Source organism: Balaenoptera acutorostrata, chromosome 17 (assembly GCF_949987535.1).
Source record: "Balaenoptera acutorostrata chromosome 17, mBalAcu1.1, whole genome shotgun sequence".
Classification (NCBI taxonomy): Eukaryota; Metazoa; Chordata; class Mammalia; order Artiodactyla; family Balaenopteridae; genus Balaenoptera; species Balaenoptera acutorostrata.
The window spans coordinates 38,765,004-38,785,279 of NC_080080.1; the positions used below are offsets into that span (position 1 = coordinate 38,765,004).

A 20,276-nucleotide genomic window follows, 5' to 3' on the forward strand; every position below is an offset into this window, starting at 1 on the left:
CTTTCCCACTCCCTCCCCTTTCCCACAATCCCTCCAAGATTCCAACCATCTTCAGGGCCAATTAGCACCACCAAGCGTATCCAGCCAGGCATTTTTCTTGAACTCTAACCCTCATCTCCAGATGCATCCAACCACTTGTGTGGGCTCTCGCCCGGACTCACTGCTTTCCCCGCAAAACCAGGTTTCCTCTCTTATCAGTTTAAATTCTGGTTTCCTCTCTTAAGTTATTTATCAGTTTAAATTCTTGTTTCCTCTCTTAAGTTATTTATCAGTTTTAATTCTAACACCCCTCACCCACCATTCCCCATCTTCGGTCATAAACTCCTCCCTGGGGCGGGAATTATTGCTGTGATCTCCTAATTAATTCCATGGGCATAAGAAACACACGCACTGAATTGACTGAACTGATTTGAACTGTAAACTCATTGCATCGTCCATGTTCAGCTCTGCACGTGCAGAGCACAAACGAAGCCAAGATCTGAGTGTTCTTGGAGGGTCTTGGGTCTCAAATATATAAGAGAAAACACTTACTTTTCTCCCACACACCACAAGAGCATCTGGCTCACAGAGGGGAATCAGTAAGTATTGAATGAATAAATGAACGAATGAGTGGATGGATGGATGGTATTTCTGCACCTATTATCTAATCCTAATTCTAATCCTAGGTATATATTACTGCCACGGTCAATTTACTAAAATGTGGTTTTCCCCTTGACACCTTGTGTTCAGCCCCTCTATCCACCAGAGACAGCAGCTGGAACTCAGCTTGAGAATCAAATCACTCCATAATTTGTTCCAGCTTAAATTCGTTTCCTCATCCCCCACTAATGTCCCAAACTATTCCAAATAGGCAGCCTGTACGGTCAGCATCCCCTAAAGACAACAAGCTCTACATTTCTCTTCTCTTCTTTGACTTGCTAGAAAAACCCCTATTCCCCAAAGCCTTCCCTGATTGTTCCATGACTCTTTCTCCAGTCTCTTCTCTTGCAGCCTTCTGTCTCAGCACCAGTTACCTTCTCAAACCACCCTGTTCTGAAAATACATATATATACATACATATATATTATTGAATTTAAATGACATACAATAAACTACACATATTCAACATAGACAAGCTGGTAAACTTGACATACCAACATATCATCACCATAATCAAGATAACATATCCATCACCTCCAAAGTTTCCCAGTGCCCCTTTGTAATCCCTCCACCTGTCCCTTCTCTCCCCTTGGCCCCAGGCAACCACTAATCTGCTGATCATAGATTAGTTACCATTTTCTAAAATTTCATATAAATGGAATCCTACAATATGTACTCTTTTTTTTTTTTTTTTTTTTTTTGGTCTCATTTCTTTCATTCAACATGGTTATTTTGACATTCATCCAGCTTGCTGCATGGGTCAATAGTTCATTCTTTTCATTGCCTAGTAGTATTACATTGTATGCATATATCACAATTTGTTAAGAATTCACCTGTTGATGATTTGGGTTGTTTCCAGTTTTAGGTTATTACAAGTAAAGCTGCTATAAACATTTGTTTGGATATAAACTTTCATTTCTTTTGAGTAAATACCTAAAAGTGGAATTATGGTAGGTACATACTTAACTTTGTAAGAAACTGCTAAACTGTTTTCCAACGTGGTTGAACCATTTTACATTCCTACCAGGAACAATGATAATTCTGTTCCCAACTTTGCTAATACTTGGCATGGTCAATATTTTAAAATGTATCTAATCTAGTGGAAGTATAGTGGTATCTCATTGTGGCTTTAATTTTGTATTTCCTTAGTATCTAATAAGTTTGAGCATCTCTTCTGTATATATCTTCTTTGGTTAAGTGTCTATTCAAATCTTTTGCCCATTTTGACTGGGCTGTTTATTTTTCTATTATTGAGTTGTAAGAATTCTTTATAAATTCTAAGGTCCTTTGTTGGATATATATTTGCAAATATTTAATTCCAGTCTGTGACTTGACCTTTTCCCTTTAGTAGCAGTGTATTTGGAAGAGCAAATGTTTTAATTTTGATGATGTTCAATTTACTGAATTTTTCTTTTATGTCCTGTGTCCTATTTAAAAAATCCTTGCCAAACCCAGGGTCATCAAAATTCTTTCTCACATTTTCATCTAGACATTTAAATGTTTCTATTCTATATTAACATTTAAAATCAATTTTGAATAAATTTTTGTATATGGTGTGAGGTAAGGGTCAATGTTCATTTTTTGGCACATGGCAATCCAATTGTTATAACACCATCTGTTGATGACATTATTTTTTCCCCATGAATTGCCTTGGCACCTTTGTCAAGAATCACTTCACCATATGCGTGTGGGTCTATTTCTGGACTATATTCTGCTCAGGTGATGTCCATCGTTACACCAATACCACACTGTTTTGATTACTATTGCTTTACAGTTAGTCCTCAAGTAAGATAATTTGATCCCCACAACTTTATTTATTTCAAAGTTTTAGTTGATCCTCATTATTTGCAGATTCCATATTTGCAAATTCACCTACTTGATAAAATTTTTCTTGGAACCCAAAATCAATACTTGTAGCATTTTCAGGGCCATTCACGGATCTGTACAGAGTGGTGAAAAAATTGAGCCACCTAATGCACTTTCCCAGTGAAGGTCAAACAAGCAATGCTCTGACTTCTTGTTTTAGCTCTCATACTGTAAATAAGCATCTTTTTTGTGTTCTATTTAGGGCCATATTTTTTTAAAATTTTTGTGCTTTCTATTGGTGACCCCACTGTGTAAAATGGCCCCTAACAGTAGTGTTGAAGTGCTGTCTAGTGTTCCTAAGGCAAGAAGGCCGTGATGTGCCTTTTGGAGGAAAGATGTGTGTTAGATGAGCTTCATTCAGGCATGAGTAATAGTGTTGTTGGCTGTGAGTTCAATGTTAATGAATCAACAATATACACTCAATAAGGTGTCTTTAAACAGAAACACCCATAAAACAAGGTTCTGTATCGATTGGTGAGATGTTGTGGCCAGAAGCTCTCAGGAAACGAACCCTGTACTTCACCTAGGAACGATGATCCAGTAATCACTAGTTCAATGTTAACAGAGACTTATAAACCATAACTATTGTGAATAATAAGAATCAATCGTATTTGACTATTCAATTTTTTTCATTTTCATTTATATATTAGAATCAGATTATCAGTTTCTACCCAAAAAATTCTGCTAGGATTTTGATAGAGACTGCTTTGAATCTATAGGTCATTTTGGAAAGAACTGACATCTTAGCAATAGTAAGTCTTCTATTCGATGATTTGACATATCTCTCCATTTATTTAGGTCTTCTTTAATTTACTGCAGACATCTTTTGCCTTTGTCAATGTACATCTTTTGTCAAATTTATCCCTAATTTCTATATTTCTGATACTAGTGTAAAATGGTACCTTTTAAATGTTTATTTCAGAGTTTTGTTGCCAGTATATAAAAATACAATCAAATAATTTTGTAAATTGAGTTTTTATCTTGCAACCTTGCTGAATTCATTCATTTTAGTAGCTTTTTTGAAGATTCTATTAGCTTTTCTACATATGCAATCACATAGTCTGTAAATAAAGACAGTTTTACCTTTTCCTTTCCAATCTGTATGACTTTCTAATTTCTTTTTATTTCATTATTGTATCAGTTAAAACATCCAGTCCAATGTTGAATGGAAGTGTGGCAGTGGACATACTTTCTTGTTCCTTATCTTAAAAGGAAAACACTTAGTCTTTTACTCTTGAGTATGATGTTAACCGTAGGTTTTTTCACAGGTGCTCTTTATCAGGTTGAGGAATTTCCCTTTATTTCTAGTTTATTGAGAGGTTTTATCATGAACAAACGTTGGGTATTGTCCAATGCTTTTTGGCATCTATTGAAATGATCCTATATATTTTCATTTTTTTAATCTGTTAATAGGGTGAATTGAATTATATTGATTTTTATTGAAGTATAGTTGATATTGTATAAGTTACAGGTGTACAATACAGTGATTCACAATTTTTAAATGTTTTACTCTATAATTATTATAAAATATTGGCTATATTCCCTGTGTTGTACAATATATCCTTGTAGTTTTGTGTGTGTGTGTGTAGTCTTTTTTTGTGGCTGCATTGGGTCTTCATTGCTGCGCAAGGACTTTCTCTAGTTGCAGCGAGCTGGGGCTACTCTTCGTTGCGGTGCGCGGGCTTCTCATTGGGGTGGCTTCTCTTGTTGCGGAGCATGGGCTCTAGGTGTGCAGGCTTCAGTAGTTGTGGCACATGGGCTCAGTAGTTGTGGCTCTCAGGCTCTAGAGCGCAGGCTCAGTAGTTGTGGCGCACGGGCTTAGTTGCTCCGCAGCATGTGGGATCTTCCCAGACCAGGGACCGAACCCGTGTCCCCTGCATTGGCAGGCGGATTCTTAACTACTGTGCCACCAGGCAAGTCCACTGTAGCTTATTTCATACATAATAGTTTGTACCTCTTAATCTCCTACCCTTACTTACCCCTTCCCTTTCCCTCTCCCCACTGGTAACCACTAATTTGTTCTTTATACCTGTGAGTCTGTTTCTTTTTATTATATTCATTAGTTTGTTGTATTTTTTAGATTCCACATATCAGTGATAACATCCAGTATTTGTCTTTCTCTGTCTGACTTATTTCACTTAGCATAATAATACCCTCCAAGTCCATTCATGTTGCTGCAAATGGCAAAATTTAATTCTTTTTTATGGCTGAGTAGTATTCCATTGTATACATATATCACATCTTCTTTATGCATTCATCTGTTGATGGACACTTATGTTACTTCCATATCTTGGCAATTGTAAATAAGGCTGCTATGAACATTGGGGTGCATGTATCATGTTTTTGTTTCTTTCAAATATATACCCAGGAGTGGAATTGCTGGATCATACAGTAGTTCTTTTTTCAGTTTTTTGAGAAACCTCTATACTGTTTTCCACAGTGGCTACACCAACAGTGTATGAGGGTTCCCTTTTCACCACATCCTCACCAACATTTGTTATTTGTGTTCTTTTTGATGATAGCCATTCTGACAGGGGTGAGGTGATATCTCACTGTGAATTTGATTTGCACTTCCCTGATGGTTAGCAATGTTGAGCTTCTTTTCTGTGCCTGTTGGGCATCTGCATGTTCTCTTTGGGAAAATGTCTGTTCAGGTCTTCTGCCTATTTTTCAATTGGGTTGTTGTTTGTTTGCTTTGATGTTGAGTTGTATGAGCTGTTTATATATTTTATATATTAACCCCTTATCGGTCATATCATTTGCAAATATTCTCATTCAGTAGGTTGGCTTTTTGTTTTGTCAATGGTTTCCTTTGCTGTGCAAAGCTTTTAAGTTTAATTAGGTCCCGTATGCTTAGTTCTGCTTTTATTTCCTTTGTTTTAAGAGACAGATCCAAAAATATATTACTATGATATATGTCAAAGAGTGTTCTGCCTGTGTTTTCCTCTAGGAGTTTTGTGGTTTCTGATCTAACATTTAGGTCTTTAATCCATTTTGAGTTTATTTTTTTATACGGTGTTAGAAAATGTTCTAATTTCATTCTTTTCCATGTAGGTGTCCAGTTTTCCTAGCACCACTTATTGAAGAGACTGTCTTTTCTCCATTGTATATTCTTACCTCCTCTGTCATAGATTAATTGACCATAAGTGTGTGGGTTTATTTCTGGGCTCTCTATTCTGTTCCATTGATCTATGTGTCTGTTTCTGTGTCAGTACATACTGTTTTGATTACTGTAGCTTGGTAGCACAGTCTAAAGTCAGGGAGTGTGATTCCTCTACCTCTGTTCTTCTTTCTCAAGATTGTGTTGGCTATTTAGGGTCTTTTGTGTTTCATACAAATTTTAAAATTATTTGCTCTAGTTCTGTGAAAAATGCCATTGGTATTTTGATAGGGATTGCACTGAATCTATAGATTGCCTTGGGTAGTATGGTCATTTTAACAATATTAATTCTTCTAATCCAAGAACACATATATTTTTCCATCTATTTGTGTCATCTTCAATTTCTTTCATCAGTGCTTTATAGTTTTCCAAGTACAGGTCTTTTACCTTCTTAAGTAGGTTTATTCCTAGGTATTTTATTCTTTTTGATGCAATGGTAAATGGGATTGTTCCCTTAATTTCTCTTTCTGATAGTTCATTGTTAGTGTATAGAAATGCAACAGATTTCTGTATATTAATTTTGTATCCTACAGGGCTTCTGGTGGCGCAGTGGTTAAGAATCTGCCTGCCAATGCAGGGGACACGGGTTCAAGACCTGGTCCGGGAAGATCCCACATGCCACAGAGCAACTAAGACCGTGAGCCACAACTACTGAGCCCGTGTGCCACAAGTGTGGAAGCCTGCGTGCCTAGAGCCCGTGCTCCGCAACAAGAGAAGCCACTGCAATGAGAAGCCTGCGCATTGCAACAAAAGAGTAGCACCCACTCGCTGCAACTAGAGAAAGCCCGCGCACAGCAACGAAGACCCAACACAGCCAAAAATAAGTTAAAAAAAAAAATTTTGTATCCTGCAACTTTACTGAATTCATTAATGAGCTTTAGTAGTTTTCTGGTAGTATCTTTAGGATTTTCTATGTATAGTATCATGTCATATATTGACTGATTTTTGAATGTTAAACCAACCTTGCGTTCTTGTGATAAATCCCATTTGGTCTTGATTACATTACATTACATATATGGATTCTATTTGATAAGTTTTTAATAATTTTTGCATTCACATTCAAAATGTTGGTTATAGCTTTCTTTTCCCTTTTTAATAATGTGACTGTTTTTCTGTCACATCAAAGGGGTCATGCCCTTTGATTAAACTCGAATATAAAAGATCTTGGACTTCCCTGGCGGTCCAGTGGTTAAGACTCCATGTTTCCACTGCAGGAGGCGCAGGTTCGATCCCTGGTCAGGGAAGATCCCATATGCCGCACAGTGTGGCCCCCAAAAAATAATAAATAAAATAAAAGCTATTAAATCTCTTATGTAGCTTGGGAAAATAATGTCAGGAACATATCTGAACAATGAAAGCTGTAAAATGCATTTGGTGTGTTTCTTGAGAGAGAAAAAATGAGAAAGCTGCACAAGAAAGTTACATTTTCTTGCCAAGTGAAGTTTTCTAAATGTTGCATTTTCATTATTCTTCCAGATAGATTAAATATTCCAGAAGGGAGGCAAAGAAAGGGAGAATTCCTTATTTTTTAAAAAAGAAAGAAAACAAGATAAAGTTCCTTCTTGTTAGTGGGAAAAGAATTCAAGGGGAGGGAAATGGTAGAGGGAAATAGACATGTGAAGATAGGCACACTTCATGAGGATCGCCTCCCCCCACGTTTTTAAATGGAGAAAGGGAAGAACATAAACTTCTATTGAGCCCTATGAGCTATGCACTATGGTAGTGCTTTTGCATATACCTTATATAATGGTTTTGGATGGGGAAGCCTTTTTGGAGAACAGAAGAATCCTTAATGTTGCCTCCAATACATTCCAAATTGCTCATGTGGGCAAAACTTTGAACATAAGATTATTTAATGTGCTTGATCTGGTCTCTAAATGAAAGGGCACATTTTGAGACACTGACTAACTGGTGTCCAGAAGAGGGTTTCCGGACTGAAAAGACCCAAATCCAAGTCATCTAAAGATGTATTCGTGCCTCCCCTGAAAAAGAGAAAATTAATCGGGGGTAGGGGATTACACTCTTCAATAATCAAAGGGCTTTCTCTTTTTAGTTGGAAAAGGAAATAAACTTTTTGGTATACAGCTTCAGATGGCAGAAATAGGATCAAAGGTGGGAATTACAGAGAGTAGGACTTCAGCTCGACCACTGATCCAGGCTATCTGGAGGTGGGATACAGGTGCTTTGTAATGACCTGGTGTTCCAGATGGGTGATGATGGTTGGACATGCACCATCACTGTGGGACACCAGGAAGAAACAGAATTCCTGGGTTAAGTGGGAAAGAGAGCTAACAGTCTGATAGACAAGGTCTGTTTCCACTCGAAGAACCTATGAATCAGCTGTGTCTGCCTACTCTCTCCACACAGGCAGGGTTGGAATAGAATATGGTGGGTATAGTGTGTGTGTGTGTGTGTGTGTGTGTGTGTGTGTGTGTGTGTGTGTGTGTTTGAAGGCCATCACCTAAGAGTCCCTCTCACAATCATCCTGTACAATGACAATATCACAGGAGTTGGTAGTTAACTTGGGGGAACGACAATCATTTGAATGTTAGTCCTGGTGAATTAGTTCTGAGTCTCCCCTGGGAACAGTGAGCCTTTGAACCTGCCTGTCCTCGTGGGCTTGGAGGAGTGTCTCTGGCTGCAGGGTTGCCTTCCACCTCAAGGATCATGGGACAGTATCGAATGGTGAGTAAAAGCTAGGCCCATGCAGTCACACATAATAGGATTTGGGTTCTGGTTTGGTCTCATTACTAGCCACAGGACCTTGAGTAAATAGTCTAATCTTTTTTGGTACCTTATTTTCCTTGCCTGTAAAATGAGAATGCTAAACCTACCTGAAGAGCTCAATGTCAGAGTTAATGAGATGATGAGTATGAAGCACTCAGGAGAGCTCCTGGCGCATGGGAAACACTTAATGAGTGGCTATAGTTAGTTAGGCCAGACGTCCTGTGCGGCACACTGAGCTGGGCAGGGGCTGCAATCACTTTGGACCGTAACTACCTTGACTGTTTATCCAATTTACTTCCATGCAAGAATGTAGCTCCAAGAGAGCAGAAACACTGCTGTTTTATTCACTCTTTGATTTCTAGTAATTTGTACGGGGCCTGGAACACCTTAAAGGTTCAAAACTGGAAATAGCTGTGTCTCATTCCCCTCCAGGCCCAGTGAGTCTCTCTCCACGTCGGCAGGGACAGGCCCCCGCGAGCGGCTCAGAACAGCCTCTCCTTGGCACAATTTTGCACTGTTCGCCAGACCAAGATCACGGCTCAGTAGCTGCAGCACACAGGCTCAGCAGCTGTGGCGCACAGGCTCAGTAGGTGTGGCGCACGGGCTTAGCTGCTCCGCGGCATGTGGGATCTTCCCAGACCGGGGATCGAACCCATGTCCCCTGCATTGGCAGGCAGATTCTTAACCACTGTGCCACCAGGGAAGTCCCCTGGGTGACTCTTAATTACTGAAGCTTGAGAACCACTGCCTGGGTTCAGGCCCCTCTGACCCGGGCCTCCTTGCTCCTCCACCCAAATCAGTCTGTCTGAACACAGGCAGTTTCTGCATCATGCTCTTTGCACCCACAGCCCGAGAACAGGAGGGAGCCAAGGCCAGACCGACCTTGGGAGAGCCTGGGGCCTCAGGACTTGAGGTGGGACCAGGCGGGGGGCTGGCAAACCTGCTGTGTGGGGAAGGCCCAGCTCATGACATCAAACTTTTTATTTTTTAGTTTCTGGTCTCCAAATTCCTCTGGATTGACTAAGCCAGACCATGGAAAGTGGACACCGGCAGATGCCCGGATCCCAGCGGATCACCGGGGCAGGTCGCAAGGAGAAGAACTTTTTGTGCTCCGGGGAAGGGAAGGGCAGGATGGGAGTTAGCAAGGTGGAGGGAGGCTGAGTGCTGTGCAGAGAAACGCTGAGTGGGAGGCTCCTGGAGAGGATGGGGCACGTCTAAGAAGATGTTTAGGTTGTTTGCTGAGCAGTATGTGAGGCGACCTTGCCTGGGTTCCCTCAGTCCTCCAGTAAATTCTATTAAACCCATGAGCATATGGTACGAGTGATTTTCGTTGTGGAAACTGAAGAAGGGTCAGAGGTTCAAGCGGAAGGCCAGGATGATTCAGGCTCCACACAACAAACAATCTGGCATCCTGGAGGAGCCGGAGAACACAGGGTCCCCCAGGACTTACATAGCCTGAGGGCTTTGGGCTTCTACAGGCCACAGAACTGGAGAAGTCGAGCAGATGTTCCCTAATCTTGGGGGTCAGGGGGCCCCTGGCCAACCACTCTCAACCCAAAGAAAAGTGAGAAGACAAAAGGAAAATGTGGTTTGGCTCTATAAACGGGATACTAATCATAGCCATTTGTGCAAACTGTTTTCCATTAGTGCTTAATTGCTTACCATGCAGTATAATAACAATTACGCATTGCATGACCTACATGTCAGATTAGCTGAGTTTTATTTGCCTCCATGTGGGCCAGTCTTCCTCATGTCTTGAGGAAGTCTGGTTGTCTGTGGGCTAACACAGTGGCTTTATTTATAACTTGAAAAAAAATTACAGGCACAACACTCAGTGTATGGGTAATTCTCTCCTCTAAGAGGCGGATTACCTCATGTGCCTCAAATGTCAGTATGTTGCCTAGTTTTGGGGCTTGGCCAAAAAAAGAGAATGTGCATTCTATTAACACTTTATATCTGTCTGTCCTTTTCTATTTAGGAGACCTATAAAGCATCCCTCACCAAAGCAATGAGGTCCCCGCACACCTCTAAAACAGAACTCGAATAATCATTCCCAGCCAATGTTAGTAGCTCATCCTAAATCCACGCTTCAGGGAAGAGAATAAAATACAGAAACAATTCCTCAGGGCACAGTCAATAGAGACAGCGGATGAAAAGGCTCTTCAGCGGTTCCCCCCTAAAGAACAGCTTGGAAGTAAAGGACAGCAGCTCATGAATTCAAGGAGGCTATTTCTTTTTTTTTTTTTTCTACCTACTTCAACACCGAATTATATTGAAGCCAATCTTTGACATCATATCATTTTACTTGTAAATATTTCAGTGTATAAAAAGGTGATTTGGGGTGATGGGTCTTAATCAATTAAATTTTCTGATTTAGCATTATCAGAATATCTTTGTAAAATACTCAACCTCAGCAAAATGACTTCTAGGAGGCTATTTCTGAGAAGGAGCCTCCAACGATCTTCCAAACTCTTCCTGATGGCCTACTGTGTGCCTGGCTCTGGCCTCAGCACTGTGAAGGCAGAGTGGGGACCAGGGGTCAACACAAAATGCACGAGTTACAAAACCTCGTTTCTGTCCTTAGGGAAATGATGACTTGGTTGGGGGAGGGACCACAGATGAATTAAATGGGCCCAGATAAAAGAGGAGAGAGTGGGAGAGCAGAGGAGGACAGAAGAAATATATCAGCAAAGCAATCTTACTTCTGCAAGTCGTCTGGTCCGAGTTGAGGATGTAGCCTTGTTTGCACCTGCAGACATACGAGCCAGGAGTATTGATGCAGAAGTGGGCGCAGTTATGCTCCAGGATGCTGCACATGTGGACCGCTGAAAGGGAAGACACGGCAAGTTAAGGCAACGATGATGCCTTCTCTAACTGCATCCCCCTCGCAAATATTCATCCAGAATCTACGCTGTGAAGGAATGAGCAGGACTCAAAGAGAAACAAGCTGCAGTCCCTCCCCTCAAGGGGTAGCCTCTGGTAGGACAAGACAGTTCTACATAAATGCCATCAGCAATATATAGATAGGGGGCCACAGAGGGTCAAAGGGAAATGATGTTAGGCTGAGCCATACGAGATTGCTGATATCCAACTAAACACAGGTCAAAAACGACCTACAAAAACAGCAATTTCACAGTGCAATTAATACTATCCAGTCGGTGGGCAGAGGGATCAGAAAGTTTGCTGATACCAGGAGTGGCTCTGACTAACATGTGGACTTGGTAGGCCGCAGCGGGTTTGGAGGAAAAGCTATTAGTTAAATGAGGATGTGGTAAAGAATCAACGGTTTCTCAGGATCATAAATCCCAAGAGTAATGTAATTTTAAAAAAATTATTAATTAATTAATTAATTTATTTTTGGCTGTGTTGGGTCTTCGTTTCTGTGCGAGGGCTTTCTCTAGTTGCGGCAAGCGGGGGCCACTCTTCATCGCGGTGCGCCGGCCTCTCACTATCGCAGCCTCTCTTGTTGCAGAGCACAGGCTCCAGACGCGCAGGCTCAGTAGTTGTGGCTCACGGGCCTAGTTGCTCCACGGTATGTGGGATCTTCCCAGACCAAGGCTCGAACCCGTGTCCCCTGCATTGGCAGGCGGACTCTCAACCACTGCACCACCAGGGAAGCCCCCAATGTAATTTTTTAATAGGCAAAAGTATTATAAAAATTTTTGGAGTTAAAAAATGCACTCATATGTTTCCATAATCTTTATGTCTCTATTTAAAATATTTCTGGATGGACCTAGAGTCTGTCATACAGAGTGAAGTAAGTCAGAAAGAGAAAAGCAGATACCGTATGCTAACACATATATATGGAATCTAAAAAAAAAAAAAGTGGTTCTGAAGAACCTAGGGGCAGGACAGGAATAAAGACGCAGATATAGAGAATAGACTTGAGGACCTGCGGAGGGGGGAGGGTAAGCTGGGACGAAGTGAGAGAGTGGCATGGACATATATACACTACCAAATATAAAATAGATAGCTAGTGGGAAGCAGCCGCATAGCACAGGGAGATCAGCTCGGTGCTTTGTGACCACCTAGAGGGGTGGGGTAGGGAGGGTAGGAGGGAGACACAGGAGGGAAGAGATATGGGGTTATATGTATATGTATAGCTGATTCACTTTGTTATAAAGCAGAAACTAACACAACATTGTAAAGCAATTATACTCCAATAAAGATGTTAAAAAAAAAAAATTTCTGGGACTTCCCTGGTGGTCCAGTGTTAAAGAATCCACCTTACAATGTAGGGGATGCGGGTTCGGTCCCTGGTCAGGGAACTAAGATCCCACATGCCACAGGACAACTAGAGCCCACGTGCCGCAAACTACAGAGCCCACGTGCCCTGGAACCTGCGCACCACAACTAGAGAAGAGAAAACCTGCACACCACAACTAGAGAGAAGCCCGCTCACCACAACAAAAGATCCTGCATGCCTCAAAGAAAATCCCAAGTGCCGCAACTAAGACCCGACGCAGCCAAAAATAAGTTAAATTTTAAAAATAATAATAATGGGGACTTCCCTGGTGGCGCAGTGGTTAAGAATCCACCTGCCAATGCAGGGGACATGGGTTCAAGCCCTGGTCCGGGAAGATCCCACATGCCGTGGAGCAACTAAGCCCATGCGCCACAACTACTGAGCCCGCGTGCCACAACTACTGAAGCCCGCACGCCTAGAGCCCGTGTTCTGCAACAAGAGAAGCCACCGTAATGAGAAGCCCACGCACCACAACGAAGAGTAGCCCCTGCTCGCCACAACTAGAGAAAGCCCATGTGCAGCAATGAAGACCCAACACAGCCAAAAATAAATAAATTAATTAATTAATTAATTAAAAATAATAAATAAATAAAATATTTCTGCACTTAGTTTCTGAAGTACCTCGGCTTTCAGATACATTGATTCACGCATAAGTCTGTTGGAGCTCATGAAAATTCTTACTGTTTTTTACATCTTTTTTTTTGTTTGTTTTGTTTTTTACATCTTAATTTATGACTTTACTCCATGTAATTCAACCTGAACATATTTAAAGTTAACAAGCATCAGCATAAGCAGAGTACAATTTATGCAAGTGTTGTCATAAACAAAAAGGATGTCCATATGTAGAAATATATTTTTATAAAGCTACTCAGCTATTGATGAAATCGATGGCATATCTTAAGTATATGTCCCTTTACTTCAAAGTAAGAAACATGGTGGGCAGTAAGTGAAGGTAAAACTTTTTTACTTCATAATACAATTTAGAATGATTGTTCTGAGTTTATGATTGACTGTGTTTTAATTCCTGTTAGGATACAAATAATGTTAGGAAAGTTCATAGATTAAATCCAATCAGTCATTTTTACTTCAGAGTGAAAGAAATATCTGTTTTTGTGACCATGGGCAATTTTCTTAACTTCTTTATATTAAATGGGAGTAAAAATAGTACCAACCTCATAAGGGCCTTGTAAGGGTTACAAATAATTAAGATGGTAAAGTGCTTAAAACATAGCGCAAGGGAATGCTTGATATGCGTTAACTGTATGTAGCAAAGGAGAAGCATGGTGGACTTTTGTTTTATTTTACATACCTGGGTTCATCCTATATATATTCATCTTCACCTTGGTTTTTCACTCAGCATTAATAACAGATTCTATCTCTATTGATATATACTATCTTTCATGGAATCTAAGATGCACCCAATTTCAGAGATGTTAAAGTGTGAGGACACGTACATTGATCCTCAGTATTCACAGATTCCATATTTGAGAATTTGCCTACTTGCAAACGTTTATTTGTAACCCTAAAATCAATACTCAGAGTGCTTTCATCATCATTCGTGGACGCACTCAGAGCGATGAAAAATTTAGGTCGCCAGCTGAGGTTGAACAAGACGATGCTCTCTCTGCATTCTTGTTTCTGCTCTCAGACTGTGAATGAGTATCCTTTTCAAGTGCCACACTGTTTGCATTTTTGTGCTTTTTTGTTGATGATTTTGCTGTTTCAAATGGCCCCAAGTGTAGTGCTGAAGTGTTGGTGTTTGCTGAAGTGAAGTGTGTCTGGTGTTCCTAAGTGCAAGGAGGCTATGATGTACCTTATGGAGAAAATGTGTGTTTGATAAATTTCATCCGGGCAAGAGTGATAGTGCTGTTGGCTGTGAACTCAATGTTAATGAATCAACAGTATATAAATAAGGTGTCTTTACACAGAAACACACATAAAACAAGATTATGTATTGATCAGTTGACAACAGTGTTGGACCAGAGGCTCCGAGGAACCTAAATCTGTATTTCCCCTAGGAGCTGTGGTTCAGCACTTGCTACTTCAGTCAGTGTTCACCATGACGTTATAGAACATAATTACCAAGAACAATGAGAATCAACTGTACACCTTAGCTTTGATCAAATACATTTGATCTAGTTCCTTCCTTTTAATTGCTTTATCCATTGGTCATATGACTAGTCCTCATTATATTTAGCCATTTCCCCACCAGTCAACAGTTTTGCTTTCCCAATGCTGTGATGAATCTTCTTAAACACATCTCCTTGAGCACATGTGCAGTTGTTTCTCTAGGACCGGGTCCTACTTTTTTTTTTTTTGGCTGCGTTGGGTCTTCATTGCTGCGCAAGGGTTTTCTCTAGTTGTGGCGAGCGGGGTCTACTCTGCGTTGCGGTGCACGGGCTTCTCATTGTGGTGGCTTCTCTTGTTGTGGAGCAGTGGCTCTAGGCACGCGGGCTTCAGTAGTTGCAGCACGCGGGCTCAGTAGTTGTGGCGCACGGGCTTAGTTGCTCCGCAGCATGTGGGATGTTCCCAGACCAGGGCTCGAACCCGTGTCCCCTGCATTGGCAGGCAGATTCTTAACCACTGCGCCACAGGGAAGTTCCTGGGTCCTACTTTAAATAGATATCACCTCACTGTCTTGCAAGGTAGTTTATACCAGCAATGCATGAGAGTAATGATTCCCACCTCCTCAAAACTTCAGCACTCAGGATTATCAAACGTTAAGATTTTGACCATGTTAAGAGGGAAAAATCATTATCCTGTTTTTAATTTGCATTTGCTTTGCACCCTGGAAGGCTCTCTTCTTTTCCTAGGCTGCTGGAGTCAAATTACCCACGGGCATAGAGGCGTTCTTATGCAACTCCCAGCATGTCACTATTTTCCTCCATAATGAAGAAAATCTAAAGTCTAGACAACCAGCAACACAGCGGTTATCCACTGGTATGAGGCCCAAGTGATGACCCTGCTGCCTGAATTCTCACCGAGACCCTGACAGATAATTATTTTGACAGGAGATGTGAGGCAGAGAAAATACCTGCTGGGCAGCAGACAGCACAGTGGTGATGAGAAAGGCTTCTGGAAATAAGACTACAGCTGAGCTTCACCATGACCTTGTATGAATTACTTAATTACTCTGTACTCCACTTTCTTCACCTGTCAAATAGGGAAATTAAAAGAACTATTGCATAGGGTTTTGGAGTGACAGCTTGTTACTAAGGCTTGTCTTGGCCATGTACCATAAAAGAAATTGGACCCAGGAGACTGCCCCACGTACCACAAAAGAAACTGAAACCAGAAACCTGGTGTAATGGAAAGAGCACTGGGTCAGAAGCCAGAAGACAGGTGCTCTAGTTCCCCTCTGCCTCGAACAAGTGAGGGAAGTTCATGTAAGTTGCGTAGCTCTTTTTGGCTTATTTCTTTACCTGTAGAATCAAGGCATGTATGATGTCCAGGGACCTTCAGTACAGACATTGAATTATTTTCTAGAAGCTGCCTTCCTTCTCATTCCAAATGCGTGCTGACTGGGGGAGCGGCTGTGTTGGTGTGAGGTAGCCCCTCTCCTGGCCACTGTTGGGTGTTCAGGGTCTGACAGTCAGAGTCTTTTCTTGGCATTTAGCCACTAGAATTGAGGAAAAGGGGGTTTATACCGAGGGCAAGCCATATCTGGGGGCTGACAGGGTGCATGCTCTCTGCCCATGGACCAGAGAAGTCCAAGGGGAAGCAGAGTAGGGATGGAGAGAAAGCAAAGCTGTCATTCACTATGCGTCTCCTTATTTCCATGAGTAATATAACACAATCCGCCCTTCTAAAGCTAGTTCAAGTTGAATTTCTATTACTTTCAACCAAAAGAATCCCAAACATTTTTACTAAGGTAGTATAAAAATTTTCCACCTGAAAAATTCTACAGATGAGGAATCGGTGATACTAAGAGCATCTGGCCCTAATGCCTTGCCCTCCCGTGGGGCAGGCCTTTGTGATGTGACTGAAGGGGGCACAAGAGTCCTGCCTCCTACGGTGGCCTGCAGGTGGTCTCACACCTCAGAAGGCCTTGTAGGTTGAAGCTGGGTCAAGGCTTTGCATTCAGCGGGAGAAATCACTAATCAGCAGACTAAGTCTTTGGCAGGATTGGATTTTTAACCAGGCGATCTGAATGTTCATAAATGTTTATTAATGACTGTGTGATTGACTAAAGGAATGATCAAAGGAGTGGTGGGCTGACTGGGGGTCTTGAAAGGAACAATTACTGGGTACGGAAAGTCAAGGCCTGTGGAAGTCCATCTGGCCTCCCACTTAGCAACAGGGCCTTGAAGGGCTGCAGTAAGTGTGGACTTTACCCGGGCTGGTTGATGGGAGGTGTGTTTTAGGAACACTGTTAGGGCCTTCAATAGTGCCTGATAAAGCAGATACCAAGAGGTTAAGTAAAAGCAGCCCTGGGAATTCCCTGGCGGTCCAGTGGTTAGGACTCTGCGCTTTCACTGCCGAGGGCGAGGGTTCACTCCCTGGTGGGGGAACTAGGATCTTGCAACTTGCTTGGTGCGGCCAAAAAATAAAAAAAGGCAGCCCTGCCCAGGTTACAAGTCATCAGAAGGCTCAGGATAGACATGCATTTTCCAGCCCCCAGATTCAGTGTCCTCTCTCACTGGGTGGCAGAAATGGTGGGCCCCAGGATGGGTAGGTTTCGGTCATCTTGTAGACAGGGCCTCATTCACAGGAGGCCTCTAAGATTCTCTTGGAGGTCTCGGAGCGGCCTGAGAATGCAACCTCAGGAGCCCTCCTGCCCCCAGCTGTGGCTGGTGTGGGAATTCCCTGCCTGTGGGTACAAAGCCACCGCTGTGCCTAAGTTCACGTCCACACAGCCAGTGAGCACAAGAGCCTACTCTCTTCCTAACTGTACGATAAAGGTTCCTGTCTTGATCACTCCTGGAAATACCCTGTCCCCACCGATCCACCGATCCAGCAGCGGTTTTCGGTTCTGCCCAAAAGCACACAAGCCTCCGCTCAGTTTCCCTCTGAAATCCCTTCTCTAGGTGCACTTGGACCTCCACGTCCCTGCCTAGCCTCTCATCAGCATTTCTCAAGCTGTGGGTTGTGTCTCCTTAGCAGGTCACGAAATTAACAGAGACTCTGGACTCATTTTTTTGTTTTTGTTTTTAAATGAAATAGAAAAAAACTATTAAAAATATCATTCTTTTCCTGGCTTACTGCAATCGCCCTCCCTACACACCTCTAGCCGGTAAACTCCTACTCTCTTTTTTTTTTTTTTTTAAGATTTATTTATTATATATTTATTTAATTTATTTTTGGCTGCGTCGGGTCTTAGTTGCAGCATGCGGGATCTTCGTTGAGGCACGCGGGATCTTTTCGTTGCGGCGTGCGGGCTTCTCTCTAGTTGTGGCGTGCGGGTTTTCTCTTGCTTAGATGTGGCGCGCAGGCTCCAGGGCACGTGGGCTCTGTACTTTGCGGCACGCAGGTTCTCTAGTTGAGGCGCGCGAGCTCAGTAGTTAGGCACACAGGCTTAGCTGCTCCACGGCATGTGGGATCTTAGTTCCCTGACCAGGGATCGAACCCGCATCCCCTGCATTCTTTACCACTGGGCCACCAGGGAAGTCCCCCCTACTCCTCTTTCAAGTCTGTGTAGCACATAGTAGTTAAGATGTAGGTTCTGAGCCAGAATGCCTGGGTTCACACCTCAACTCTGCCACTTTGTGCTATGTGACCTTGGACAAGTTACTGAACTCCTCTGGGTCTCTATTTCCTCTTCTGTAAAATGGGGATTATAGGAGCACCTACTTCACAGGTTTGTTGTGAGAATAAAATGAGTTAACATACACTAATAGCGCAAAACAGCAATGCACATATTAATATCAATAAGTGTTAGGTATAATCATTATTATCTCTTTAAAGCTCTCCTGGACTCCCTAGGCAGACCCTGGCATTCTTTGATCAGAGGGCCCCCAGTGACAGGTGACTTCCCAAGGCCTCTGAAGTGCATACTTCATATAGCCAACATCCCATTTCTCTGGGATGAGAGCATCTTCCCACCAGCCTGAAACCCTCAGACCTGGCAGGTGGAGGGTAAGAGTTCTGAAGCCAGAGAGACTCCAACTCTGCCACCTGAAGCCACTTGTCCTTTCTAAGCCCCAGTTTCTACTTCTGTAAAATGGGGTAATAATAGTACCTGCTTCACAGGGCTGTTATAAGTATTCAATGAAATAACATATTGGAAAGTACCTAGCCCAGGACAAAATTGGCTGTTATTCTCAGAGTGTAGCTCAATAAATGTTTAAGGAACAAATGAGACTTCCAAAACCCAAGAGAACTGCCATCTGCAACATGGTAGACGCTGTTGTCTGAGGATTGGAGGGCAGGTCAAAGCTGAGGCCATCTGCCTACCCTGCTGGTCCTCCGTGTGTTTGACCGTAATCATACACAACATGGTACACACTGAATGGGGCTCTACAGTTTATAACCCCTGTTCACACATCTACTCTCTGCAGGTAAAATCCCCAGTTTACAGATGTGCTCAGCACCTATACAGCTGGCAGGTGGGGTCATTGAAATCTCAGTCTGTCCCTCCCCATCGCAAAGGCTTCCCATCAAACTCCGAGATGAATATCAACCTCTGAGCTGGTGTGCCTAGCATGGCTGGACCGCGGAGGCTGTCTGCAGAAAGCCGTTTACCTTAAAAGAGGAATTTCTATCTCCCAATGCGAAGAGGAATGAAATGAGCAAGAGGTTTGGAAGTAGAGCCCACCATCTCCTGGCTGCTTGGGAATTCACTTAACAAGTTTACAGTCCTGTGAAAGGGAGGGATAGCATCGTGCTGCCTCCCCAGATTTTCGTGAGGATAAAGTGCGAAAACACAAGAGAAAGTGCTTTGTAAATGTTAGTTATTGCGATCCTTACTGCACGGTTGATGAAGAGGCCCCGGGGCCGCCTCCTTCACCTTTCAAGACAGTTGACAAGTCTGCTCAGCAGAGCCCTGCAATGAGGAGAGACAGGAGCTGGTCTTCTGTGGGGTAGGAAGGGGGATTCAGTTCCCGGGCCCTAACAAATGAATGAATGAATGACACAATACTGATGTTTTCTTAGACCTTCAAGATTACAGAAACGGGAGTAGCCAAACTGCCTTTTAATTTTGCTGCCAGGCCATAAAGCACAGAGAAGCTTCTTCTGCGAACAAGTCCACATCCTCAGCCTCATATTACCTTTCCCTTTGCTGAGCAATTCAGAGAGCTTATAAAAGAACTCATCCATTAACATTTTTCCAAGACAACTGAATAAACACGTCAAAACTGTTACAGAACCAATTTCTTTTTTTAATATTTCCAGGAAAGGGGGAATATAAATTCTGCAGAAGTCATTTAAAGTCATAAAACCTTAAAAATGTTTGCAGTGCATTCTACTGGCTGAAGTTTTCCAGGTGACTCAGGCCACGTCACGCCACAGAGACCCAGCCCCTCTGCGGCGCCAGGGAAATGGCACTTCTGAATGTTTTCCAAGTGACACTGCAGAGCAAAAGTTTCTTTTTCCTTCATGGCCTTGATTTTTTTAAGTAAAACTTTTGATTTTGGAGTCAAGAATTCATGGGGTCTCTGCTTTTTGAAGTTAGCTTTCAGCAGAGAATTTTTTAAAAAG

The 20,276-nt window shown here is 42.3% G+C and overlaps 1 protein-coding gene across 6 annotated transcripts in view; it reads right to left on the reverse strand.

Moving 5' to 3' along the window:
• The window catches only part of MATN2 (matrilin 2), a 155,277-nt gene that overhangs the window by 81,970 nt on the left and 53,031 nt on the right, over positions 1-20,276 (reverse strand). For all 6 annotated transcript variants that reach the window (XM_057532129.1, XM_057532130.1, XM_057532127.1 and 3 more), the window contains one exon: positions 11,095-11,217. In XM_057532129.1, coding sequence (XP_057388112.1) covers positions 11,095-11,217 — 123 coding nt within the window. The remainder of the gene's footprint in view (positions 1-11,094; positions 11,218-20,276) is intronic.